We start from the raw sequence: 12563 nt of genomic DNA on the forward strand, positions 1-12563 counted from the left end.
TTCCTTGGCAATGTATTTCCAAAGAAGTGGCTCTTGTCTTTAGCTCCAGATACACCCAAGGTTAAGCTCCTTCTAATAAGATACTCTCCAGTTGAGGTTCCAATCCTATAAACCTTCAAGTCCTAGATTCATGGCTTACATTTATCATAGCATTTTTATGCTGTGTAGGCCTTGGAGTAGTGTGAATGGCTTGGCATTCTTTCTGGTAGATTGAAACGTCACCATCATGTGGGTAGGCAGCTGATGTGCTGTTTTGTGCCTTCTGCGGTTAAGAGATGTACTGCACAAAATTTCAGTTGTCACATAGATCTGATGTTTATTCATATAACAGACACTGAACAGTCCATGGGGGGGAGGGGAGAAGAAGTGCAAAGGGAGTGAATACACCCCCATCCAGTTTCTCCCCATGCCCCCTGCTGTGCTGTGCAAGGGAAGTCTGCAGGGCATGATGGAGAAACCCAAGGCACCCTGCAAGCTCTAGTTCCTTGGCCCTGCAACAGGGAAGGGACTACATTTCCCAGCATGCTGTTGGCCACAAGCAAAAGGAAAAGGAGGAGGGTACTGTTTTTCACTTGGAATATTACAGCAAGATCCTAGAGTATCATGTCTATAAAACCTTTATTCCTGGTATCTTGGATATGATGTGCAGAGATGTGCTTCATCCATAATTCCCAGTTCACCTGGCATTTTCAGTGCTTGGGCCTTAGACAAATCAGACAGAAGATGTCTCAGGTGTGCCCTCTCTCCCAAAGCAAGTAACTCAGCCATCCACGATCATTTTGGCCAAAAATATTAATACCATAAGGCAAGCCATCACGAATCCATGCTCGAGTTGATGCAGGAGGAGAAAGCCCATTATTCTAGCTCAGTGAAGCACCTCGCAGGCTTTTGGAAGCTATGTAAAATAACTACATACATATATTCACCACCTCATCACCAATACAAAAAGCTGGCCCCGGTGCAAGCCCAGAGGTTACTTTTGAAAGCATACGCACTTATTGCAGTAATAGGTGGCAGGACAAAACCCGCAGAGAAAGGCGCAGCTGTGCCCTGTGCAACCAGACCCCCCTCTTGCAAATGTACCCGTGTTGGGTGCCTAGACATGGGACGCTCTATTGAGCCCCCAAATGCAGCCACAACGGTCCCACGGCCCTGTTACATTCCCACGTGCCTTAAAAAAAGAGTCCGCGTTCAAGAGGCTCGCAGTTCGGATTTCGGGGGCGCCGACAGGGCAGGCATGAGCTTCTGGGGCTGCCCTGCCTCTGCTGGGTCAAGAGAGAAAGCAAAGAAGCTTAAAGAGGGAGTGTGGCTCATACACGTGACTTGCAAGTTGCTGCTGCACCCACACCGCCAATGCGAGCGAGCGCCAGCCGCGCTGCAGCGCGTCCAGGCCGCTCACCTCCCAGACACGCGGGCAGCGCCGGCGGCACAGCGCGTGCGGACCCCGGGAAGTGCGCGCGCCAGCGGGGCTCAGGCAGGCGCCGGTGTTGCTGCCTTCTCTCCCCCCCCCCACCCCGACCCTTCCTATTGCACATTCTCTCCTGGCGGCGGCGCCCCACTTTGCAGCAGCCCCACAAGAGGAACATGGCGACGGGGAGCAGCTGTGGGGAGCTGAGCCTGCCCTGCCTGGCAGTCCTGCTGCTGCTTGCATGGAGCCCCGCGCCGCCCGCCGCCGCCGGGAGCCTGCTGCTGCCGGGGGGGTCTGTACCCCGGCCTCAGGACCGGGGCTTCGCGCTGCTCCAGGGGGAAACGCTCAGCCCGGCTGACGGAAGGACGGGCGAGAGGCTCCAGCCGCGGAGGAAGAGGAGCGCTGCGGAGCAGCAAGAGCCCATTAAGGTGTATGGACAGGTAAGTAGCTTGGCACCACCCCGCGGCTGCCCAGCAGCACGTTAGCCTGGCAGGAGACCACTTGAGGGACCTCAGATTACTGCACAACCTCCCCCCATCCGAAAAAGGCAGCATCGCCGACGGTTAGGGGCATATCGTTGTATTGACCCCAGCCCCACTGCAGCCATTCCTTGCACCGCCTCCCCGCCCCCCCTTTGCCAAGAGACTGAGTGATGCTGAACGGCTCCGTGCAGGGGGATTGGGGAAAAAAATACATGCACTAACCTCCCGCCCCCGTCCTTGGCGTGTACTCCCCCTACACAGGATCGGAGCATCCTGCATGTATTTGCACTTCACCTCTTCAACCCCCAACATGAGCAGAACCAACGGGCCCATTCTCGAAGCCGAAGGCAGGCACAGATTCCAGGGGAGCATTACTCCCTGGCTGAAGAACTCAGCAGCGTTGATTTTAATATTTGGCAGCTCAAAGTAAACAAAGCAGAAGGGAGCATTACATCATTCCTGCGCAAGGGAGTAAACACTCTTCTGCTTAAAATTGAACAGTGTTAAAATCACCCTGCATGCACCCCCTTATCGTTTACATCGCAACTGACCCATTTTACTTGGGAGGGGCTCTGGAGAGTAGGGTGCAGGGACAGGAAGGGGTAAGTTGTCCTCTGCAATACAGTTTAGGTTGTATTGCAAGCAAACAATCATACCTTGTGGTGGTGGTTTCTTCAGGGTGTCTTATCAATTAATCAAACTTCCTCCCCCGAAGCTTCTTAATAAAAACAAAAACCTTCTGTTGCTAATAAAACAGTAGGCTCCCTCTATACATTCAGAGAGGTCAGTGATTCACAGTATTGATTATGTCTGACAGTGTATTGCCCCCATGTAAATAAACTATAAAAACAAATTTCAGAAGGAAAAATAAGTGATTCAATTTCAGCTGCCTGGGGCTCTGTTCTGACAGAGTGCTGTACAAATATTCACTCCCACTGAAGTAGTGCTCAGTCCTGTTTTGTGTTAACTACACCTTTTGCCTCAAGCAAAAAAAGGCAGGATGTGGCCTTTGTCCTGTGGACAGAACATGGGTGAGCAGGCAGTCAGGAGCTGAATGTTTGGGCACTGAAAGCTGCTCAACTTAACAGGTGCCCTGAAGTTAGTTTTGAGAAAAATAGATTTTTGGACAAAACCTCCCTCCCCTGTTTGTCAACAGTCCAACTCAGTTGCCATGAAAGGCACTGGACTGGCACAAAGCATTAATATTATAGTCACACCTAGCAGCCGACTTCCCAAGAGAACCTTTCAACATGAGTTATGTAAATATTAGCAACACTACACAATACTATACCCCTCTAAAACAAGGTACAGTCCTTCACAGCATGACTTTCCGAGAACAAGCTAGGTCCCTGAGGGGAAGACTGTTTCATGCTAAATCTCTCCTGCGTCTATGGAACTAAAAATGCATATCTGGATGGGTTAGATCAGTGTTTCCCAAACAAAGCGTTCGTGTCTCCCTTTTGAGACTTGGGCCTTAGCAGTGTGCCCCTCCTCCAGTGCCATCCGAGTGCTTATCTCTCGATTTTTAGTTATTTTCTTGCTGTGTACCCCTTGAAACCTTTGTGTAGCACCACTGGGGTATGCATACCGCACTTCCAGGTAACACTGTGTTAGAGGCATTTTATTCAGACTGAACATACCTCTTAGCCATGCTTTGTATTTTAGTGGATGAGTCATTTGCATGTAGGACTTCACATATGGTCCCACCCTTCTGCCATTAAGAAAATTGCATCCTAACATGCATTTTATAGGTGTCTCAAAGCTGCCATGGGACAGAGAAAAGGAGCTTGTTTCTGAACAGTGCTGAGAGAGAATGGTGTGGCGAGTCAAGAGGAGCACAGATGTGTTTCACTGTAGTTTCCATGCTTCAGTTTTGATACTGAACAAGTTTCACTGCACTGACCACAGACTGATGAAACCCTTTCAGAGAACTGGAGAGGTCACTTTAAGCAGGGACAGGAAAGAAGTGTTGCAATGCAGCTTGCTTGGTGCCTGTGGAGGCAGCAGCTCTGAAGCGAACACAGCTGCTTGTCCAATTTACAGAAGTCTAGGCCTCGCTGCATTAAGTTATTTGAGGGATGACCCCTCCTTGGGCTTGCATCTCAACCATGTGTTAGCTAATGGCTGCTATGGGAAGCATAACTGGCCACTGCTGAGCCATGGATTGCTTCATGCTTCAGCTTGGCTTTTGCTGAATAAGAAAGGCTGGTTTTCCCACACAATCTAGCTGTTCTGCTGAAGGGGAAATCCAACAAAAAGGCAAAATGTAGCATGAGTCCAACTGAGCCATCCCATTTCAAGTAGGGGACAGGTGCTTTGCCACAAAAACCTGTTTTAAATAGAAGCAGGAAAAGAGCAGGTTGGGGCAAGGGAGAAAGGACCTCAGAGCAGCCAACGTCTGGTTTCTTTGCTCTAAGGAAAGCAGCTCCTACGTTTCTGAAATGCTGCTTATTGGCTTTAAGAGGGCAACATGAGGTCATTTTAGGCAAACCTGACCCTATCATTCACATTTGGGACCACTGTTCTGTCACTTCCCACTCCACCCTGGTGGCTTTAATTCAAGCCTCGTGAACAGCTCAGGTGGAAAGTTTTTGCAGCAGCCCGCAATGTCACAGATTGAGTAAAACCGACCACAGTAATTCCAGTACTAGCAGACCAGGATGAATAAGAAACAGTAGGAGTTAAGCATCAAAGTTCCACTTTATTTGGCCTTTTCTTGTTGGGTTTCATTTTCAAAGAGTACTTCCCCTGGAGAACTGAATCACTCTTGCCAACAGCCTCAGATACAGTTTGAAGCTTGAGTTTTAACCCCTTGCCCTTTCACTGCTGCAGACCAAGCTATGAGAAATCTAAGGCTCAGGTTCTAGACAGAGGGAGAATGCCAGCTTGATGCTTTATTTCAGAAGTTTGCGGTAGAATCTTCCAGTTACCTATGGCATTTATTTGCCCTTTTAAAAGGTGTTCTGTCCCCTTGTTACTTACCCAAACAGAGGGGAAAATCTACAAACTGTCTGTACCTGAAGTTCTGCCTAATGCACCAGCTAAAAGGAATACAAGAAACACCTCTGACTTACAAGAGATAATAGCAGGCAAAAACATTCAGACAGACATCACCTTAGACTCCAGTTGAGTGGAACAATCAGACTGGGACTGCTACAGTAAGCGAGATGGAAGAAACTTGTTGCCCAGTTTCTGTCCTCTATTCCTGATACCTTCTGACAGCTGCACATCTGGCAAACTCTTGTCATAGGCTCTATCCAACAAAAAGGTCTCCCTAAATTTGCTAGGCCCGTTTCCTTTGACTTGAACAAAGGCAGATTGGCTGTGTGATGCATGGGGAGTGCATTGATTAATAAAGCCTGATGTGACAGACATTGGACTTGAGTTGATGTAACCACTATTAAAGGCCCCCATGTGCCCATTTTGTTTCTCCAGTAATAAAGTTGGCTCTGAGCACTCCTCCCTATCCAGCCCGATTCAAACAGGAGCTGAAGAACTCAAGTGAACTGCGCAGAAATCTTAAATCTCATCCTGGCTCTGCAAAATCTTGGACAAATGGCTAATCTGCTGATTTTCCTTTCTGAAAGCAGAAGTTTGTGCTTCCTACCTCTAAGAGAGCACGGCAGTTAACTGTAGAGTACCTGACTCCTAGTTTTGTCTGCACATCACCAGCAAGCCAGAAACAGGAAGGGAAAAGACCTAAAGTTGGGTGAAACCAGGATACACCTTACCTTGAAAATCTATCCCTACTTCAGAATGCTGACAAGACAGGGCTGCAAGAACAGGAAACTTTGTTCTCAGTTGTCACTTGGCTTAAGGTGCAAGCTTAAGGAGTTACAGCATTCCTTTTCTCTCCCACTGTATTGTGCAACAGTTCCCTGTATGGTTTCAGGTAGCTGGATGTCAAAAACATTGAGCACCCTTAACTTGTGCTTAACTGATTAAGAGCTGCAGTGTTCAGCCCCTCTGGAAGTCAGGCCCTGTGTCTGAGACATCCAGCAGGTTTAACTTTGAGCTGTGCTGCAGTTCAGATGGTCTTTCCATGGGCACTTCCTTTTCTCCGCCAGTCTCTTGCCAAGGCATCAGCCCCTGTGTTTCCACCCCACAAGCTACAAGCTAGATTCAGGAGACCGTTTCTAGAGAAAACTGGCTTTTGTTTCCAGGCGCAGTTGAGACACCAACACAGCACAACTTTAGGTTCCACCCATAGCTCCGTGCAGCCTCGGGAGAATGACCTACAATTCTGAAGACTGCATAAGCAGCTTCTCAGACCAGCTAGATTGCTTGTGGATAGCCCCTTCCCTGCTGAAGCCCTCATCAAGCCATTGGACTCAAGACAGTTGCTGTTAACCTGTCTGACAGTTCCAGAGCTTTTAACTTCTTGCTTCCTCATCACTATAGCACCTGTACACTCAGAAAATCCTGAAGGAGCCATTCACAGTATGCCGTCACAGATCTCTGCTGGTGTTTGGGACACAAGGCAGCCATCTGCAATAAGCTTCCTGCAACGCCCTAGGTGTTATTTGAATGGTCTGTAAAGGGATTTCCATTTCTAGCATGAATCTGTGCACGCGCAGAGGATGTGGGGAACCTGTTCTCGTGCATCACTGCTTACTTGTTCTCCAGACTAGTGTTCCTCCACCACCTTGAAATTCGGTATCTTAATCCGCTTCAGCTTGGAAGAGGGACCAGTGAACTGGCATGAGCGAGCTCAGTGGCTGTCTCCCATGCTGAGGGAAACAAAGGAAATGAACATGTTCAGGAATGGAGTGTCTCTAGCCTTGCTCCTCATTATAAGTGATGAAACTACACAAGATCTGACCCCTCTATCCACAGAGACCTCTCATCCAGGCCCTTGTTTTCTGGCTTAAGTTTTTGTAACCTTCTCCTGTCCTCATTGGCTTCTGACACCCTTCCTGCTCCAGTTTGGCTGTAGTGGAGCAGTTGAAGTGCCTATCTTGCTCACTGGCCCCACATTAAACTACTCTTGAAACTAACCAGTGACTTGCTCCAAACCATTGACTTCAGACTTTTGGTAGCTGCCAAGGCCCTGTGTCATTCTACCCCTTAAAGACTGCTTTGCTCCATCTCTTGTTTTAATGCTCCCTACAAATTCATCATGCCAGTGAGTTCAGCCTCTGCATCCAGATTGTCCACTGTTCCCAGCTCAAGGCTAGGTGTAGAGCATCTTCCCCAAAGGGGTCTGCAAAGCCCTCTAGTCTTGAGAGAGACAAAAGATGTCACTAGTCAACTTCAGGCCTGTGATTACCTGAGTGACATTCTTTTCATGCATGTATTTTTGGGGCAGGGATTGTTGTGTTGTGGTTGCAGAACAGCTAGTCCTACTGCGACCTACATTATGTAACAGTGTTCCTATAATGTGGGTAAATCTGGGACTTGCAAACGTTAATTTGCCAAGGCTGATGAGAAAAATCATTTGAGTTTCCTCGCACCCCACATCTAAAAGCCATCCCCGATGGCTTTTTACAGAGGCGTTGCAGTATTTTTAGCTGGATTATGCAGCACATGCCCCATTACAAAGCACAGTCAGATATCAGATTCATAGAGTTCATCCCTATTTTTACAAAGGTGTGGGGGAGGGGAAAAACAGGGGGAGTAACTTGCTGAAGCTTGTGCCATGATTCAGCTGCAGACCTAAGGCTAGATTTTAAGAGTCCCCAGCTGGTACTCTGTGCTTAGTCCAGTAACTGGTTGTGTTTTGTTTTCCAGCTTCATCGCATTTGAGGATTGCCAGACCAAGTTTTGTTGATTTGTTTAAGGGGAAAATAACTCAGCTGTGGGAACAAGCCTTTTTGGGGGGTGGAGGGGGAGCTGAGTGTGGGCAGGAGAAGCAGGGAAGAGGAGATACAGTGATATGGGTGGAAAAAGAGCATAGAAATCTGTCTGGCAGGGCAAATTCTATCTAATTATGTGAATTCAAAAAATCAGTTTTACTACATTTGAAATGAACCATACTTAATTTTGACCTATATTGCAAGCCCATCAATTACAGGCCCTCCAAGAATAGAGTTTAACCTATTAGTATCCAGCTTCTATGCCACATGTTTATTTGAGTCTAGCACAAATGATAATTTCACCCCTCTGAAGCATTATTCAGTAGCCAGTCTGCCTGGATTGTCAGCATAACCTTTGCATGGTTCAGACGAGCTTACTCATAGCAGTATTTTAAAAAAACCAGGCAAAAGCTCCATTTTTCTCTCATTCATTCCCAAACAGATCAGGTTGACAATCTTAACAGTACCTAACTGCTAACTAAATTTTGCTAGTTAACAAAAAAAATTTCACTATCACTCTCCCCCCAGTCCTCAGATACACACTGTACAGATGTTGCAGGAAAGGCATGAAAAAGTGAAGCGATTTACCCAAGGACAAAGAAGAACAAGCTTTGTGGGCAGTATTGCCTAGAATTTTTTCCATTCATGGGCAGAATAAGTTTTGTAGGTCAGACCCATGGGCCATTTAGTCCAGTGGCCAGTCTGACAGCAGCCAGTCCCAGAGCTCAAGAGGAAAGGTACACGATAGGGCAATGTTCGAGAGAACTGTTTGGGTCTCTCTTTCTTAGCTGCTGTCAGGTGGAGTTTTCGTGCTACATTCCTGACCAAGGCTACCATTCCTTGGCTAAGGGCCACAGACATACTTATCTTCCAAGAACTTATCTAGGTCTTTTTTAAATTCCAGCTTCAGTTTTGGCCTACATCATCCCCCGGCAACCATTTCCATGGGTTAATTGTGCCTTGTGTGAAGAGGTACTTGTTTGTTTTCAACTTGCTGCCTGTTAATTTCCTCAGGTGATCCCAGATTTCAGTATTGTGTGAATGGGAAAACAAATGGGGTAAATAGCACTTGGGAACAAAGACACAACTGTAGCCCAAGTCTATTAAGTTCCATGACACCAATCTACCCACTAGGCAACACTGGCTTTTATACATTTCATGATACTGCTACAACTCTCTGCATTTGCATTCTATCCTCACCAGTAGGATTTTGGTGGGAAGAGGTGGCCTTGTCTCTGCCCCAGTGCTTGCTTACTTCTGAAACTTGGCAGGTGAAATATTTACTTGGGAACAGCATTCAGTTGCAGTGTTTGTACTGTATCAGAGGGGTAGCTGTGTTAGTCTGGATCTGCAACAGCAATGAAGGGCCCTATGGCACCTTATAGGCTAACAGAAAAGTTTTGAGCATGAGCTTTTGTGAGCACAGACTCACTTCATCAGATGCATCCTATGAAGTGAGTCTGTGCTCACGAAAGCTCATGCTCAAAACTTTTCTGTTAGCCTATAAGGTGGCACAGGACCCTCTCTTAGTGTTTGTACTGTTACCGTTAAAGCAGGTGGGGAAAGTGCTCAAGCTTTCATTGTGTTTTGGTTATGCAATAACAGATTTTAGTGTTTAGCATTTGGGGCAAATTCTGTTCTCGCTGGGATGTGGGTGGGAGGTCCACAGTAATGCTGGTACAGTCAATGGCTTTACTCTAGTTGCGCAGTTTGACCCTGTGTCCTTCAGCAGGAGTGGTTAATAAAACCTTGAGCTACAATCCTGGTGTAGCTGCTATTCTGCTAAGGTTCGCCATAGAGCTGTAACGTACTGATATTAGCAGAGCCTTAATCTTCCTACTCCCATAATTAAACCACTGTTATTCCCACTGGATTGCAGCAACTCCGCTGCAGGTGAAGAGAAAAGCCTTGCTGAATAGCTGCTATCCCCAGGAGCATTGCTTCAGTTTGAGGGAGCTGAAATCTAACAGGGTGCCCCTCCCATTTGCTGAGTTAGGAAGTGGAAACCCAGGTTATTTCAATCTTTGTAAAACCTGAACTTTTCAGGACTCCCTGTAAAGCTGAGCCCTTACATGGTGGCCCAGGAGAGCTTCAGCTGATGCTCAGCTGATTAGCCAAGTGCCCACAACCACCCCCATCTGGTAACATGTTTCTCTTGGTGGTGCACATTAAATGCATTACATCCATTGATGGAAAAGAGAGGGAACATTGAGAAGATTTGTAAGGAAGGTTTCTTGACAGCAGAGACATTAGGAGCAAGGAGAAGTGACTTCACTGACAAAGGATGACTAGCCCAATACAGAGTTCTTGGAAATGAATCACCCCTATTTCATAGTGCTTTTCAGGCCCAAATGTTTTCAACCCACGCCATAAGACGTGCTGCACAACACAGACAGCAGAGATAGATGCTTGGAAACAAAGCAGATGGTACAGTGATGGAGGTTACGAGCAATGGGACCTGAACAGAAGAGAGCTAGGATGGCCTGGCCGTAAAATCTCTTACTTTTAATACCTGCCAAATAATAGTTTCACTTCTGACCCACTAGAGTGGCAGAACACAGGGAAATTGCACAGTTCTTTCCAAAGCTGTTTGAGGTTCTTGTAGCTCGACTGTTTAAAGCATTGACTTGTTTCCTGCAAGATTAGGTTTTGTGGTGGATTAGATAAATACTACATACTGTTACTAGAAAAATACCTGTCAGGGATGGTGCGTGGTGCTGCCATGAGTGGAAAGGGCTGGGCTTGACCTCTTGAAGTCTCTTCCAGTCCTACGATTTCTTCTTTGCAAGTTGAGTTTGAGGTATCACTGGCAACTGCTTAAACACTTGAGGAGGGCATGGTAGAATGGCTATTCCTGTTCATAAAATACTCAAACTGGAAGGGGCCTCATGAGGTCAGAGCCAGTCCCCTGCCCTCATGGCAGGACAAAGCACCTACTAGATCATCCCTGAGAGATGTGTACCTAACTGGCTCTTAAATGTGTGCAGTAATGGAGATTATACAGCCTTTCTAGGCTATTTATTCTGTTGCTTAACCAACCTGTTAGGAAGCTTTTCCTCATGTCCAACCTAAGCCCTCCTTGCTGCAATTTAAGTCCTGTTACAATGGTGTGCAGGACAAGGACGGGCGAGTCCAATGTGGGGATTTAAAAACGGAGAGAGAGGTCTTGCCAGTTGACACCTGGCACTCTGAACACAGTTCCAAACACTGTAATTTGTCCTGACACAGTCTGCTATTGAATGTCTCTCTCCTGCTGGTGACCTACAGAAGGTCCACAGAGATGGGGAACAATGAGATGAAAATTGCCAAGTGCCTCAAGTAAATACAACTTTTTTTTAAAAACCTGAGACAATTTGTAATCCCTTTAAATTAAATGTACACAGCTGCCAACCTTTTGAATTACTGCTTTTGTTGCATTGTTTTAGAGTTGAGAAGGAACAGTGCGTGTTAACTTTTAGAAGTGATACAGGCAAGGAAGGTAGAATACAATCAGACACATTTTTGCAGTACTGGTTTTATGAAGTGCATAGCAGCAACCTCCCCAGTGCAATCCCAGCAGATTTTTTATTAATGAAGTTGCTTGGGGGAGGAGCGGGTGGGGTTTGGGCCCATGCTATTGTTGGAATCATACAGTCAGCTTGCTGATTCATAGCAGAATGAATTTACTGATGCAGATTTAGCTTACAGAGCCCATTAAGAATAACTTTATGGCAAGTATGTGGCCATTCCCCTCCCCCCCAAAGTGTTCCCATGCTTAGTAGTTTGGTGAGCTTCTCTTTACATTAAATTCAATGCTAGTGAAGTCTCACCAGCCCTGCCTCAATGGTGGTCTGCAGAAACCAACACATTAGGAGGGTGCACAACCTCCTGTGTGATTGGAGCTGCCCCTCAGCCTCCTTTCATTATTAACAGGTCTGTGCCAGCTGCTGGAGGAGACTTGCCCTCCACACAAAGAGGCTGACAAGTTACTGCACTGTAACCATCTCCCTCATGGGTGTGAAAATACACCCCACCCTCAAATGCAGCAAGTGACAGTGCTGTAAAGCACCAGGTTTGTGCCATGCTCCCACTGCCATTAGCCAGTGCCCTTCTGGAGGTGATGTACCTCGAGCTCCAGGAGGCCTCTCTCCCATCATGTCTGCTGAAGCAACACTAACATGCAGACCAAGCTTAGGTGAAGTTCAGTTTATTTCACAACTGCAGTGGCTTCATTAAGCCAGTACAAATCCCCATATTGGGCTCACCCAGCCTTGGCTTGCCCCAGCACAAAACTGCATCCATTTGATGTGGGTATAAAAATGACTTCAGTTCAGCAGGCACAACTTTGTGTGCCTAAGTGACACAACCCGGTTGTAACTTCCTAGCCCATGACAGTGCCAGCATAGCTGTTGGAACCACAACAAAATATAAACTGGAGGAAGGTTTAATCATTGCAAACATTTTTCCTTCCCCAATCTGAGACATTTTACAGGGCAACCTCAATAGTTCAGAATCATCTGTGGCTCATCTACCTAGAGATCTGCATGAGAATACTGGCTGCCAAAGGCTGCATTGGAAGTGGGGAGTATCTGAGAATGGTACTCACCTTTAACAGCAGGGAGCTCAAGGAGGGAACAGTAAAAACAAGCCCAGGGGCCGTTTCCCCAGGCTATTCTGTTTATCTTCATATCACACTTACCTGTTTGTAACTACTCCTAGGTGAAGCTGTTGGGGTGGACATCTTGTTATTTCAGCTAAGCAGCTGTTCCAGAGCAGACACTTAAAAAGGAAAAGAAAAAAAAAGCTGGATGAAGCCCAGGAACAAAATGCTGCATTATCAACAAATACAGGAAGATCTTCACAGCCCTTTTTTGATTTGATTTTTCCCTTCTGAACTTT

General features: G+C 46.7%; 1 protein-coding gene across 4 annotated transcripts in view; it reads left to right on the top strand.

The window, feature by feature from the left end:
- The first annotated feature begins 1584 nt into the window (after window positions 1-1584).
- The window catches only part of SORL1 (sortilin related receptor 1), a 99623-nt gene continuing 88644 nt past the window's right edge, over window positions 1585-12563 (top strand). For 2 of the 4 annotated variants that reach the window (XM_074977200.1, XM_074977199.1), the window contains exon 1: window positions 1585-1848. In XM_074977200.1, the coding sequence (XP_074833301.1) occupies window positions 1585-1848 (264 nt within the window). The remainder of the gene's footprint in view (window positions 1849-12563) is intronic. The other 2 variants (XR_012642556.1, XM_074977201.1) reach the window with 1 other exon arrangement.

This window comes from Carettochelys insculpta, chromosome 25, assembly GCF_033958435.1.
Source record: "Carettochelys insculpta isolate YL-2023 chromosome 25, ASM3395843v1, whole genome shotgun sequence".
In the NCBI taxonomy this organism is placed as follows: Eukaryota; Metazoa; Chordata; order Testudines; family Carettochelyidae; genus Carettochelys; species Carettochelys insculpta.